This window comes from Plecotus auritus, assembly GCF_963455305.1.
Source record: "Plecotus auritus genome assembly, chromosome: 7".
In the NCBI taxonomy this organism is placed as follows: Eukaryota; Metazoa; Chordata; class Mammalia; order Chiroptera; family Vespertilionidae; genus Plecotus; species Plecotus auritus.
Window position 1 is genome coordinate 42726630 of NC_137774.1, and position 14615 is coordinate 42741244.

General features: G+C 43.3%; 1 protein-coding gene across 1 annotated transcript; it reads left to right on the forward strand.

The window, feature by feature from the left end:
* Positions 1-11165: 11165 nt before the first annotated feature.
* On the forward strand, positions 11166-14045 carry LOC308254414 (DENN domain-containing protein 1A-like; the record flags this gene model as incomplete). Its single annotated transcript, XM_080680496.1, is given in 2 exon segments — positions 11166-11325; positions 11327-14045. Coding segments are annotated over 2 exon segments (2850 nt in total). The 5' UTR covers positions 11166-11194.
* Positions 14046-14615: the final 570 nt, after the last annotated feature.

Genomic DNA, 14615 nt, shown 5'->3' on the forward strand with positions numbered 1-14615 from the left:
CTGGGGGGAGAGGCTGAGGCTGAGGGCGATTGGCTGGAAGGCCCCTCCCCCGATTGGGGTGGTGGGGGCCCATTGAGGGCAGGGCCAGATGGAGGGAGGGGCTGCAGGAGGTTGGCTGGCCAGCCCCTATTTGGGTGGGGGGACGTCAGTGGTGGGGTCAGCCAGGGGAGGGGCCGAGGGAGGTTGGCCGGCCAGCCCCACCCCCCAATCGGGCATTTCCCTGGCCGCAGTGGGTGTCATAGCGACCAGTCATTCAGGTCCTTATGGTGTTCTGGTCGCTGGCTTTTTAGATATATAGATTCCACATTTTGTCTATCCATTCATCAATTAAGGAATGTTTGGGTTATTTCCATATAACACTGCTGTGAATATTCATGTACAAGTTGTTGTGCAGACACGTGTTTTCATTTCACTTGGTTATAGAACTGTCAGTGGAATTGCTGGGTCATATGGGAACTCTGTGTTTAGCATTTGCGGAACTGCTTGCTGTCCTTTAAAGTGGCTGCACCATTTTACAATTCAACCAGCAATGTATGAGGGCTCCAAATATGCCACATTTTGCCAACACTTGCTATTTGTTTGTCTATATTTTCTGTTTCAGCCATCCCAGTGAGTATAAAGTGGTATCTCACTGAGATTTGGAATTACAGTTCCCTGATGGCTAATGATGTTGAGCATCTTTTCATGTGCTTTATTGGCCTTTTGTATATCTTCTTTGGAAAAAAATTTCTATTCAAAGACAAAACAAAAAAAGGAAGAAAAGAAAAAAAGATCCTTTGCCCATTTTTTCCAGTTGAGATATAACTGATACATATTGTGTAAGTTGAAGGCATATCTTTGTCCATTTTTATGTGGCTTATTTTTCTTTATATTATCGAGTTGTAAGAGTTCTTTTATATTCTGGGTTTGGGTCCTTATGAGATATTATTTTGAATTAAGAAATATGAGTCCTTCGATTTTATTTTTCTTTGGTAAGATTGTTTTCGCTATTCTGGGTTCGGCGAATTCCCATATGAATTTTAGGTTCATCTTGTAAGTTTCTTCAAAGAAACCAGTTGGAATATTAAAAGACATTGTTGAATCTGCAGATCATTTTAAGGAATATTACCATCTTAATATTAAATTTTCCAGTCCATGAGTATGGTATATTTTTTCATTTATTTCTGTCTTAAATTTCTTACAACAATGTTTTGTTTTTCAGAGTATGTATTTTGTACTTCTTTTGTTAAATTTATCCCTAAATATTTTATTTGAGCTACTGTAAATGGAATTAATTTATTTTTAAATTTTCAAAATTGATTTTGAAAGAGAGAAACATTGATTTGTTGTTCCACCTATTTATGCACTCATTGATTGATTATTGTTTATGCCCTGACTAGGGATCGAGCCTGCAATCTTGACATATTGAGACAATGCTCTAAACAACTGAGCTACCTTGCGAAGGCTGGAATTGACTTCTTAATTTCATTTTTAGATTTTCATTGCTAGTGTATAAAAATACAATTGATTTTTGTATGTTAGTCTTGTATTCTGTACGCTTGCTGAACTCACTTATTAGCTTTTTAGTGGATGCCTTAGGATTTTCTATATATAAGATCATGTTATATGAGAATAAAGATGGTTTTACTTCTTTTTTCCTATTTGAATGCCTTTTATTTCGTTTTCTTGCTAATTACCCTGGATAGAACTTACAGTCTTATGTTGAATAGAAGTGATGAGAGTGAACATTTTTGTATTGTTCTTGATCTTAGAAGGAAGCTTTCATCATTTTGGACAGCAGCATCCCCACCATGCACCATTAAACATAGTGGCTCACACATATCACTTAAGAAAGAACATGAGCCCTAGCCAGTTTGGCTCGGTGCATAGAGCGTCGGCCTGCGGACTGAAGGGTCTCAGGTTCGATTCTGGTCAAGGGCATGTACCTTGGTTGCGGGCACATCCCCAGTGTGGGGTGTGCAGGAGGCAGCTGATCGATGTTTCTAACTCTCTATCCCTCTCCCTTCCTCTCTGTAAAAAAATTAATAAAATATATTTTTTTTTAAAAAAAAGAAAGAACATGAGCCCAGCCAGGGTAGCTCAGTGGTTGAGCGTCGACCTATGAACCAGGAGGTCACTGTTCAATTCCCCTTCAGGGCACATGCCCAGGTTGCTGGCTAGATCCCCAGTGTGAGGCGAGCAGAAGGCATCCAATCAATGATTTTCTCTCATCATTGATGTTTCTTTTTTTTATATATATAACTTCTTTTTAAGTATATTTTCATGATTTTTTTACAGAGAGTAAGGGAGAGGGATAGAGAGCCAGAAACATCGATGAGAGAGAAACATCGATCAGCTGCCTCCTGCACACCTCCTACTGGGGATGTGCTCGCAACCAAGGTACATGCCCTTGATTGGAATCGAACCTGGGACCCTTGAGTCTGCAGGCCGACGCTCTATCCACTGAGCCAAACCGGCCAGGGCTCATCATTGATGTTTCTATCTTTCTCTCCCTCTCCCTTCCTCTCTGAAATTAATAAAAACGTATTTAAAAATAAATAAAAGGTTTCACCCTTTAAAAAAAAAAGAAAGAGCATGAACTAGGAGCACTAAAAACAGTATCTTACACATATATCAATGAACACAGCATAGACACTACACACCACTTAACCCAATGTCTCCTGCACATATCATTGAACACAGTAGCATACACATCACACATCTATAAACACAGTGTCTTCTATAGACATCAGAAACACAATAGCACACACACTATGCATGACTAAACACTGTCTTATACAATAAAACATACCACTAACACATGTGTCTCACACATAATTACTAAACACAGCAGCACATACACCATGTGCCACTAACACAGATTTTTAATAAAATTAGTTTTTTTATAGATGTCCTTTAGCTGGATAAGGAAGTTTATTTGTATCCCTACATTATTTAATGTTTTTATCATGAAAGGGTGTTGGATTATGTCATATTTTTTCCTATTGAAATGATCCTGTGTTTTTTGCTTTTTTTTAATTTCATTAATATTGTGTATTACACTAAAATGCATTTTCAGGTGTTAAACCAGCATTGCGTTCCTGGAATAAATCCCACTTTGTCATGCTGTATTATTCCTTTTTTAAATTTGTCTTTATTGTTGAAAGTATTATAATGTCCCCCTTTTATCCCCCATTGACTCCCTCCACCCCACCCCGCACCCCTCCCCAGACCTTCATTGCACTGTTGTCAGTGTCCATGGGTTCTGCATATATTCATATAAGTTCTTTGGTTAATCTCTTCCCGCCTTCCCCTTCCCTCTGAAATACATCAGTCTGTTGCATGCTTCAATGTCTCTGGATCTATTTTGTTCATCAGATTACTTTGTTCATTAGATTCCACATATAAGTGAGATCATGTGATACTTGTCTTTCTCTGACTGGCTTATTTCACTTAGCATAATATTTTCCAGGTCCCTCCATGCTGTCTCAAAGAGGAAGAGATCCTTCTTTTTTACAGCTGCATAGTATTTCATTGTGTATATGTACCACAATTTTTTTTTTATCCATTCATCTACTGATGGGCACTTGGGCTGTTTCCAGATCTTAGCTATTGTAAATAGTGCTGCTATGAACATAAGGGTGCATATATTCTTTTTGATTGGTGTTTTGGGATTCTTAGGATATATTTCTAGAAGTGGGATCACTAGGTCAAATAGCAGTTTCATTTTTAATTTTTGAGGAAACCACATTGTTTTCCATAGTGGCTGGACCAGTCTGCATTCCCACCAATAGCGTTCTAGGGTTCCCTTTTCTCCACATCCTCACCAGCATTTGTTGCTTGTTGATGTATTAATGGTAGCCATTCTGGCAGGTGTGTATTATTCTTTTTATGTGTTGCTGAATTTGGTTTGCTAGTTCTTTTTTTTTTTTCTATCTATATTCATAAGGATATTGGTCTATAGTTTTCTTTCTTTTGATGTTTTTTTTGGTTTTGGTTTTAGGATAACACTAGACTCATAGACTGAGTGGGGAAGTGTCCCCTCCTGTCTGTTTTGGAAGATGTTATGAAGAATTGGTGCTAATTGTTCTTTAAACATTTAGTAGAATTCACCAGTGAAGCCTTCTGGTCCGCTTTTCATTGTGAGCAGTTTTTTTAAAAATATATTTTTTTATTGATTTCAAACAGGAAGGGAGAGGGAGAGATAGAAACAGCAATGATGAGAGAGGATCATTGATTGGCTGCTTCCTACACGCCCCCCATGGAGATGGAGCCTGCAACCTGGGCATGGTCCTTGACTGGGAATCGAACTGGTGCATGAGAAGACGCTCAACCCACTGAGCCACACTGGCCAAGACATGGGTAGCTTTTTTATTACTAATTCAGTCCTGTTATTTGTTATATATCTATTCATAATCTTTTCTTTTTCTTCATTAATCAGTTTCAGCCATTTGTATCTTTAGGAATTTGTTTATTTTATCTAAATTGTCTAATTTAATGTCATATAATTACTCATAATATTTTCTTATTATACTTTTATTTCTATAAAATTGGTATTAATGTCCCCTGTTTTTATTTCTTGATCAGTCTTACTAAAGGTTCGTCAATTTTGTTGATCTTTTTTAAAAAATCAACTTTTGGTTCTGTTGATTGTTTCCCTTGTTACTCTATTCTTTACTTCATTTATTTTCATTCAAATTGTTATTATTTTTTTCTTTAGAGTGCTTTCAGTTTCATTTGCTCTTCTTTTTCTAGTTTCCTAAAGTACAAGGTTGGATTATTGATTTATGATCTTTCTTCCTTTTTTTTTTTCTTTAAAGAATATTTTTATATTTTGCCGAAACCGGTTTGGCTCAATGGATAGAGCGTCGGCCTGCAGACTGAAGGGTCCCGGGTTCGATTCCGGTCAAGGGCATGTACTTTGGTTGCGGGCACATCCCCGGTGGGAGGTGTGCAGGAGGCAGCTGATTGATGTTTCTCTCTCATCGATGTTTCTAGCTCTCTATCCCTCTCCCTTCCTCTCTGTAAAATATCAATAAAATATATATATTTTTAAAAAAGAATATTTTTATATTTTTATTTATTTCAGAGAAGAAGGGAGAGGGAGAGAGAGAAACATCAATGATGAGAGGAAAATCATTCATCAGCTGCCTCTTGCATGCCCCACATTGGGGATCGAGCCCACTAACCAGGCATGTACCCTGGCCGGGAATCAAACCATGACCTCCTAGTTCATAGGTCATTGCTCAAACACTGAGCCATGCCGGCCAGGCAAGAACTTTCTTCTTTTTAATATAGGCATTTGCAAATATAAATTTCCTTCTAATCACTAATTTACCTGCAGTCCATAACTTTTGATATATTGTGTTTTATTTTTACCCGTCTCAAAATATTTTAAAATTTATTTTGTGATGTCTTCTTTTTTCACCTGTTGGTTAATTAGAAGCATGTTCTTTAATTTTCACATATTTGTGAATTTCCCAAATATACTTATGCTATTAAATTCATTCCATAGTGATTGGAAAATACCCTTTGAATGATTTCAGTTTATTTAAACTTACTGAGGATTGTTTTGTGGTCTAAAATATACCATATTAGTTTCCGTTTCTACTTTTTCAGTAAGTATGTTAAAGGGAAATATATTAAGTACTCCAACCAAAAGGCACAGATTGGCAATGGATATAAAGATATCATAAAGTATTTAAATTAAAATTATTTTCAAGTGCACATAGAACATGTTCTATGTGCACTTGAAAATAATGTGTTTTCTGCGTCTGTTGTGTGTGTGTTAGGTCTAGTTGGTTTATAGTGTTGTTCAACTCATCTATTTCCTTGTTGATATTCTTTCTAGCTGTTCTATTATTGAAAATAGGGTATTGAAGCCTCCAGCTATTATTGTTGAATTGTTTCTATATCTTCCTTCAATTCTGTCCATTTTTGCATCATATATTTTGGGGTTCTGTTAGCAGGTGCATCTATATTTATAATTATGATGGATTAAACTTTTTATTATTATAAAACTAGAGGCCTGGTGCACAAAATTTGTGCACTGGGATGGGGTTCCCTCAGCCCAGCCTGCACTCTCTCCAATCTGGGACCCCTCTGGGGATGTCTGACTGCCCGTTTAGGCCCGATCCCAGTTGGACATCCCTCTCACAATCCAGGATTGCTGGCTCCCAACCACTCGCCTGCCTGCCAACCTGATCACACCCTAACCACCCCTGCCAGCCTGATCGACACCTAACTGCTCCCCTGCCGGCCTGGTTGCCCCCAACTGCCCTCTCCTGCTGGCCTGATCGTTCCTAACTGCCCTCCCCTGCTGGCCTGGTCACCCTTAATTGCCCTCCCCTGCCAGCCTGGTCACCCCCAACTGCCCTCCCCTGTAGGCCTGGTCACCCCTAACTGCCCTCCCCTGCCGACCTGGTCCCCCCCCCCCCAACTTCCCTCCCCTGCTGGCCTGGTTGCCCCTAACTTCCCTTCCCTGCTGGCCTGGTTGCCCCTAACTTCCCTTCCCTGCTGGCCTGATTGCCCACAACTACCCTCCCCTGCCGGCCATCCTGTGGTGGCCATCTTTGACCACATGGGGGCAGCCATCTTGTGCGAGGGCGTGAGGGTCAATTTGCATATTACCTCTTTATTATATTGGATTCCCTTCTTTGTTTCTATTAACATTTTTTGTTTTAAAGTATATTTTATATGGTATTAAGTAGTCATTCTACTTCTCATTTGAATACTGTTTCTTTGGATTGTCTTTTCCATCCTTTCAGTGTTTTTTAGTTTAAATACATTATGATATTTTTTATATCCATTGCCAATCTTTGCCTTTTGGTTGGAATACTTAATACTTTTCCCTTTAACATAATTACTGATAAAGTAGAAGTGGAAACTAATATGCCCATAAACATAGCTTTATAATTATTGCCTTATACACTTGTCTTTTAAATCATATAGGAGGGGAAAAAATAGTTACAAACAAAAAATAAACTTACTCTGCTTTACACCCATGTAGTTTGCTTTATTGTTATTCTTTATTTCTTTATGTGGATTTGAATTACTGTCTAGTGTCCTTTCATTTCAGCCTGAAGGACTCACTTTAATATTGGTTGTGGAGCAGTTCTGCTAACAATTAATTCTCTTAGTTTTTGCTTATTTGGGAATGTCTTAATTTCTCTCTCTCTCTCTCTCTCTCTCTTTCTCTCTCTCTCTCTCTCTCTCTCTTGTTTTGTTAATCTTCACCCAAGGATATTTTTCCATTGATTTTTAGAGAGAATGGAAAGGAGAAGGAAAGACACAGAGAAAGGAATATTGGAATATCGATGTGAGAGAGACACATCAATTAATGCTTCCTACACCCACCCTGACCGGGGCTGGGGATAAAACCTGCAACTGAGGGATGTTCCCTTGACCTAAATTGAACCCAAGACTTTTCAGCCCGCGAGCCAGTGCTCTAGCTACTAAGCCAAATCGGTTACGGTTCTCCTTCATTTTTGAAGGATGATTTTGTTGGATATGTAATTCCTAGTTGATCATCATTTCCCTCAGCATCATATGTCATCCCATTGCCTCTGGCATCCCTGTTGTTTTTTGTGGGTTTTTTTTTTTTTCTCCCACAAGTCAGCTGTTAAAGTCAGCAAGCATTTCTTGTATCTGATGAGTCATTTTTCTCTTGTTACTTTCAAGATTCTCTCTTCGGCTTTGGTTTTCAACGATTTGACTGTGATGCAGCTTGGTATGCATCATTCGAGTTTATCATATTTGGAGTTAGTTGAGCTTCTTGAATGTGCAAATTAAAGTTTTGGGGAAGTTTTCTGCCTTTATTTCTTTAGATATTTTTTTCTCTCCTCTCTCCTCTGGAACTCCTGTTATTCATATGTTAGCATGCTTGATGATGTGTATACCATAGGCACATGCATCTCTTAGGATCTGTTCATTTTTCTTCATTCTTTTTAGTTTTTATTTCTCAAACTGCATCATCTCAAATAACTTATTTTCAAGTTTGCTGACTCTTTCTTTTGCCCTCTAGTGAATTTTTCATTTCAGTTATTGGACTTTTCAACTCCCGAATTTCTGTTTGGTCTCTTTTTATAATTTCCATCTCTTTATCGATAGTCTCTATTTGGTGAGACATCATTTTCACACTTTAATTTAGTTCATTAGCTATTATTTCCTTTAGTTCTTTGAATATAAATAAAGTCTTTATCTAGTAAATCCAATGCCTGGGCTTCCTCAAGGACCACGTCTATGGACTGCTTTCTTTGCTATGTATGGGCCATACTTTCATGTACAGACAAGAGTGATGCTTCATTGTGAATCATAATTTTTTGAGAACTGGACATTTAAAATAGTATAATGTGGCAACTCTGGAAATCAGAATCCCCCCTCCCCAGGATATGTTGTTGTTTCAGTTTGTTGTTGATGCTATTGCTGTTTGTTTGTTTAATGACTCTCCTGATTTAATTCTGTAAACTCTGTATTTCTTGCCTATGCAGCTACTAAAGTCTCTACTCAATTAGTTTAATAGTCAGCTAACAATTGGACAGAGATTGCCTTTAATGACTTGAACAAGTAAGTCTCACAGCTTTTACCATCGTGCTGTATATGTACAGAGAATCCCAAAAAAATGTACACACACTTTAACAACTGATAGCTCAATTTTTAAAATGAAATTTATTTTAATATAACTGCCTTGATAATTATTCAAAGTGTGTTTATACATTTATTTGGGACGCACTAAATTTGGTCATGACTTCAGCAGGCAGTTTACAAGTCTGCCTTACGTTTCATTTCTTGCTTATGCAAAGCCTCAAGGTTATCAGAAGTGAGAGATTGAGGCCTCTCATGTCTTTCTTGGACATGTGCATTGCACATGCATGTCCTTCTAGAGTACCAAGAATAAGTCAGACATTATCAAAGCCCTCTATGGACTTCTCATTCCCTAGCATTTCCTTTTAGGGTCTTTGGTCAGCCTCTTGTTAGCCTCAACTGGTATTACCACCTCTGGCTGCTGTGATTTTAAACAATTGCAGCAGATTTTTTTTTTTTTCAACAAATGCCCTGATGATAGGGTGTGAGCGCTGAGTCAGTTCAAATAATAAGAAATTTTTAGAGAGCTGCCAGACAGATCAAATAGTGACAGTTCTCTGAGCTGGGGACTTAGAGGGTCAAACCTATTCTGTTTTCTCCAGTGGCCACTAGGCTGCTAGGTTGTTTTATTTTGTTTTTATTTGTAATGTATTGATTTGAGAGGGGGGTGGATTAGAGAGATAGAGACACACACACACCACACACACACTGAGTGAGAGAGAGAGATTTGATGTTCCATATATTTGTGTATTCACTGGTTGAATGTTTTGTTTCCTGATCAGGGATTGAACTTGGTCAGGGCAAGAGTCCTTACTTTGACCACTGAAAGGGCTTAGAAGCAGATACCCTAGTAGCAATGAATACATCTAGCACCTAATTCTTGATTTTTATACCATGCCCCATTAAAAGAAACATGGAATATTTGGAGAAATGGATGATACCAGGGCAGGGATAGGGAAAATGGAAGGTAAGCCTAGGACATATTTTGTGTCAGAAAGCATAGAAGACTAAAGAAAGCTCAGGAGACAGTGTGAAGCAGCTCCCACTGGCCAAATTAGTGACAATGTGAGTATCAAAATGAATAATGATGATAAAGTTATATAATATATTAAATTAAAATTTTCCATTAGTCCATAGCAATACTAAAATGAAAAAGAGAAATAGAAATGAAAAACTCTTCTTTCTATGAAAATTCCAGTTAATAATCATGGAAGGGATGATAGAATAAAAGAAAATAAACATTTTGTAATTTCCAGTGTAATAATTGGTTCAGGCAAGGATCATCAATGGATCCTTGATTGATGATGATGCTCAACGGATCATCAATCTTAAACTATTGGTTAAAATAATTTGTAGCAATAGAATATTCACAAGATCTCTAAAAATCACCCACAGATTACTTATTAATTACAAAGTTGGAAATGTAGCTTTAAAATGGAGAGACCCAGCAGTCTCCACATTAAGTCATCAGACTTAGGGACCACCAAGGACAGTCCTGCCTGGAAGGGCCTCCTCATGAGATTCACTAAAAAGCCGAAATAGTGCCTGTCACTTTCTCACCAAAAACTATTGAACTTGAATCTAACCATGAGTAGACAATCAGATAAATCTAGACGAAGGTTTCTCAACCTCAGCACTACTGAAACTTTGGGCTGGATAATTTTTTAGTGTTCTGTGCACTGTAGGATGTTTAGAAGCATTCCTGGTCTCTACCTACTATGTGCCAGTAGCACCTTGCTATAGATTGAATGTTGGTGTCCCTCCAAGATTCAAATGTTGAAATACTAATCCCCAAGGTAATAATAGCATTTGGACGTGGGGCCTTTGGGAGGTAATTTAGGTCATAAGGGCAAAGCTCATGTGAATGGGATTAATGTCCTTAAAAAAGAGGCACAAGCCCTAACCGGTTTGGCTCAGTGGATGGAGTGTCGGCCTGCGGACTGAAGGGTCCCAGGTTCGATTCTGGTCAAGGGTATGTACCTTGGTTGTGGGCACATCCCCAGTGGGGGGGCTGCGGGAGGCAGCTGATCGATGTTTCTCTTTCATCGGTGTTTCTAACTCTCTATCCCTCTCCCTTCCTCTCTGTAAAAAAATCAATAAAATATATTTTTTTTAAAAAAGGCACAAGAAAGACTCCCTCCCACCTTTTGCCATTTGACATTATAGCAAAATGACAGCAGTCTATGAACCAGAAGCAGGTTCTCACCAGAAACTAAACCTGCAAGCCCAGTCTATGGTGTTTTGTTATAGCAGCTGGAAAGGAATAAGACACATCAACCCAGTTGTGACAACCTAACCTAAAATGTCTCCCAACATTGCTAATTTTTCCCTAAATAACAAAATAAACTCAGTTGAAAAACACTGATCTAGAATGCATTCTGTAAGAGGGCTCTTCAGAAAAAAATTCACTTTTGTGAAGGAAAAAAAAGGCAGGGGAGGAGTTGTCTGTTTTACAGTAAGAGACTAGAGATTTAATGACCACTTGTAATAGGTAAATCTTATTGGATCTAGGATTTAAAAGAAAACTTTTATAAAAATCATATTTCAGGGAGGGAGGCCGGTCGGCCGCGGGCGGGCGGGCATGCAGCGCAGCGCCGAGCGGCCCGCGGGCCCATGAGGAGGCCCGGGGACCATGGGCTCCAGGATCAAGCAAAACCCAGAGACCACATTTGAAGTGTATGTTGAAGTGGCCTATCCTAGGTCAGGTGGCACTCTTTCAGATCCTGAGGTGCAGAGGCAATTCCCAGAGGACTACAGTGACCAGCCTCACAGTTAGCCAAGTTGGCCAGAACTTCACGTTCGTGCTCACTGACATTGACAGCAAACAGAGATTCGGATTCTGCCGCTTATCTTCAGGAGCTAAGAGCTGCTTCTGTATCTTAAGCTATCTCCCATGGTTCGAAGTATTTTATAAACTACTTAACATCTTGGCAGATTACAAGACAAAAGGACAGGAGAGTCAGTGGAACGAGCTTCTGGAAACTCTGCACAAACTTCCCATCCCTGACCTAGGAGTTTCTGTTCATCTCAGCATGCATTCTTATTTTAATGTGCCTGATACCAGAGAACTTCCCAGCATACCTGAGAATTTGACGGCCTGCATCCACGGGTCTGCCGCCATGCTCTACCCCATGTTCTGGCAGCATGTGTACATCCCCGTCCTGCCACCACACCTGCTGGACTACTGCTGTGCTCCCATGCCCTACCTCATAGGAATCCATTTAAGTTTAATGGAGAAAGTTCAAAACATGGCCCTGGATGATGTCGTGATCCTAAACGTGGACACCAACACCCTGGAAACCCCCTTCGACGACCTGCAGAGCCTCCCGAATGACGTGATCTCTTCACTGAAGAGCCGGCTAAAAAAGGTCTCCACCACCACTGGCGACGGTGTGGCCAGAGCCTTCCTCAAGGCCCAGGCTGCTTTCTTCGGCAGCTACCGGAACGCTCTGAAAATTGAACCAGGGGAGCCAATCACCTTCTGTGAGGAGGACTTCGTGTCCCACTATCGCTCTGGAGCCATGAGGCAGTTCCTGCAGAATGCCACCCAGCTGCAGCACTTCAAGCAGTTTATTGATGGTAGATTAGACCTTCTCAATTCCCGCGAAGGTTTCAGTGATGTTTTTGAAGAGGAGATCAACATGGGCGAGTATGCTGGCAGCGACAGACTGTACCACCAATGGCTCTCCACGGTCAGGAAAGGAAGTGGAGCAATTCTGAATACTGTGAAAACGAAAGCAAACCCAGCCATGAAGACTGTCTATAAGTTTGCAAAAGATCATGCAAAAATGGGAATAAAAGAGGTGAAAAACCGCTTGAAACAAAAGGACATCACCGAGAATGGCTGTGTCCCCACTTTGGAAGAGCAGCTGCCAAAGACTGTGCCGTCCCCACTGGTGGAGGCCAAGGACCCCAAGCTCCGAGAAGACCGAAGGCCAATCACAGTCCACTTCGGACAGGTGCGCCCTCCCTGTCCACATGTCGTCAAGAGACCGAAGAGCAACATCGCAGTGGAAGGTCGGAGGCCGTCCGTCCCGAGCCAGGAGCAGCCACAGCCATATCGGACACTCAAGGAGTCAGACAGTGCAGAAGGCGAGGCGGAGAGCCCAGAGCAGGGAGTGAGGGAACCCGTGGGCCCCGCCCCAGCTCCACCGGACCGGGCGGCCAGCGTCGACCTCCTGGAAGACATCTTCAGCAGCCTGGACATGGAGGTGCCACTGCAGCCCCTGGGCCAGGCCAAGAGCTTGGAGGACCTTCGAACTCCCAAAGACCTGAGGGAGCAGTCGGGGACCTTTGACTATCAGAGGCTGGACCTGGGCAGGAGTGACAGGAGCCGCGGGATGCCGCTGGCCTTGAGGCTCGCTCACCCGTACAACAAGCTCTGGAGCCTGGGCCAGGACAACATGGCCATCTGCAGCAAGCCCCAGGCCCCCTCCCCCGAGGAGCCCTCGGCCCTGCTCGGGAACGCCCCGGCCCTGCTCCACAGACCCCAGAACCGGGACAGCATCCTGAACCTCGGCAACAAGGAGGCGGCACCTGCCCCTACTCAGGGCAGTATCACCATTCCCCGGCCCCAGGGCAGGAAGACCCGGGAGCTGGGCATCATGCCCCCACCTCCCACTGCCCGCCCAGCCAAGCTCCCGGCCGCCGGTGCCGCCCTCGGTGACTTTTCCTCAGAGTGGCTGCAGGCCGAGCAGGACAGGCGCCCGGCCCCGCTCCCCAGTGCTGCCCCCCAAGGCCCCACCAAACCGCTCCAGCCACTCAGCCTGGCCCCAGGGGCTGCGGCCACTGGCAGTGATGCCCTGCTGGCCCTCCTGGACCCACTTAGCACAGCCTGGTCGGACAGTACCCTTCCACCAGGTCCTACAGCCCCAAATGTAGCTACCCCATTCACCCCCCAGTTCAGCTTCCCCCCCGCAGGGACCCCCACCCCATTTCCACAACCATCGCTCAACCCGTTTGTCCAATCTGTGCCAGCAGCACTGCCTGCCATGTCCCTGGTCTCCACGCCGGCCAGGCCGTTCGGGGCCCCTCCTGCTTCCCTGGGGCCAGCTTTTGCCCCCAGCCTCCTGCTGTCCAGCTCTGGCTTCTGTCCCCCACATAGATCTCAGCCCAACCTGTCTGCCCTCTCCATGCCCAATCTCTTTGGCCAAATGCCCATGGGTGCCCACACCAGCCCCTTGCAACCACTGGGCCCTTCAACAGTTGCCCCTTCAAGGATCCGAACATTGCCCTTGGTCCGTTCAAGTGCCAGGGCTGCTGAGGCCAAGCAGGGGCTGGCCCTTAGGTCTGGAGACCCCCCACTTATTCCTCCAAGACCCGCCCAGGGCCTGGAGTCAGCACTGCAGCCCTCTGCTACTCAGGAGGCCAGAGACCCCTTTGAGGATTTGCTGTGGAAAACCAAGCAAGATGTGAGCCCGGCCCAGGCCCCAACCCCAGGCTCGGTGGAACAGCTTAGGAAGCAGTGGGAAACCTTCGAGTGAGCCCGGCACGGAGGCCGGCTGGGTGGCCAAGCCCAGCAGGGGCTGTGCGCCGCCCCGGCTCCCAGGCCCGTGGCCCTGCTTTTCCTGCAGCTCCGTTCTACCCAGGCTCTGCTGGTGAGGAGGGATGGGACCCTCTCTGCCTCCCCTCCCCCTCCACATACCCATCTCTGAGGTCTGGCCTTTGGAGAATGGCACCAGTTCTGGTCTGGGAATCGACTCAGCTCCTGGGCGCCCATCCCACCTGCCACCACCTCTCCCCAGCACCCCTGTCGGGTTTTGCACTAAAAAGGTCAGCTGGGCCAGTGATTGCCCCAGACCAGTCCTACCCACCTTCCCTCTGGAAACCTCCAGGCCTCTCCTCCCGAGCCCTGTTCTGTCCTGCCTGGCCCGGCCCTGGACACCCTACCACAGCAGGCCCAGGCGTCAGTGGTACTTGCAGCCTGAGTTTGTCTGCTCGAGACACATGGTTTGGAGTTTGAAGTAGGATCTACTGGCAGAGCATTTCCAACCCTCTAGCAATACACACACTGGTTCTTTGGGAGTCTTCACCCCAAACTTCAGCTGTTTCTG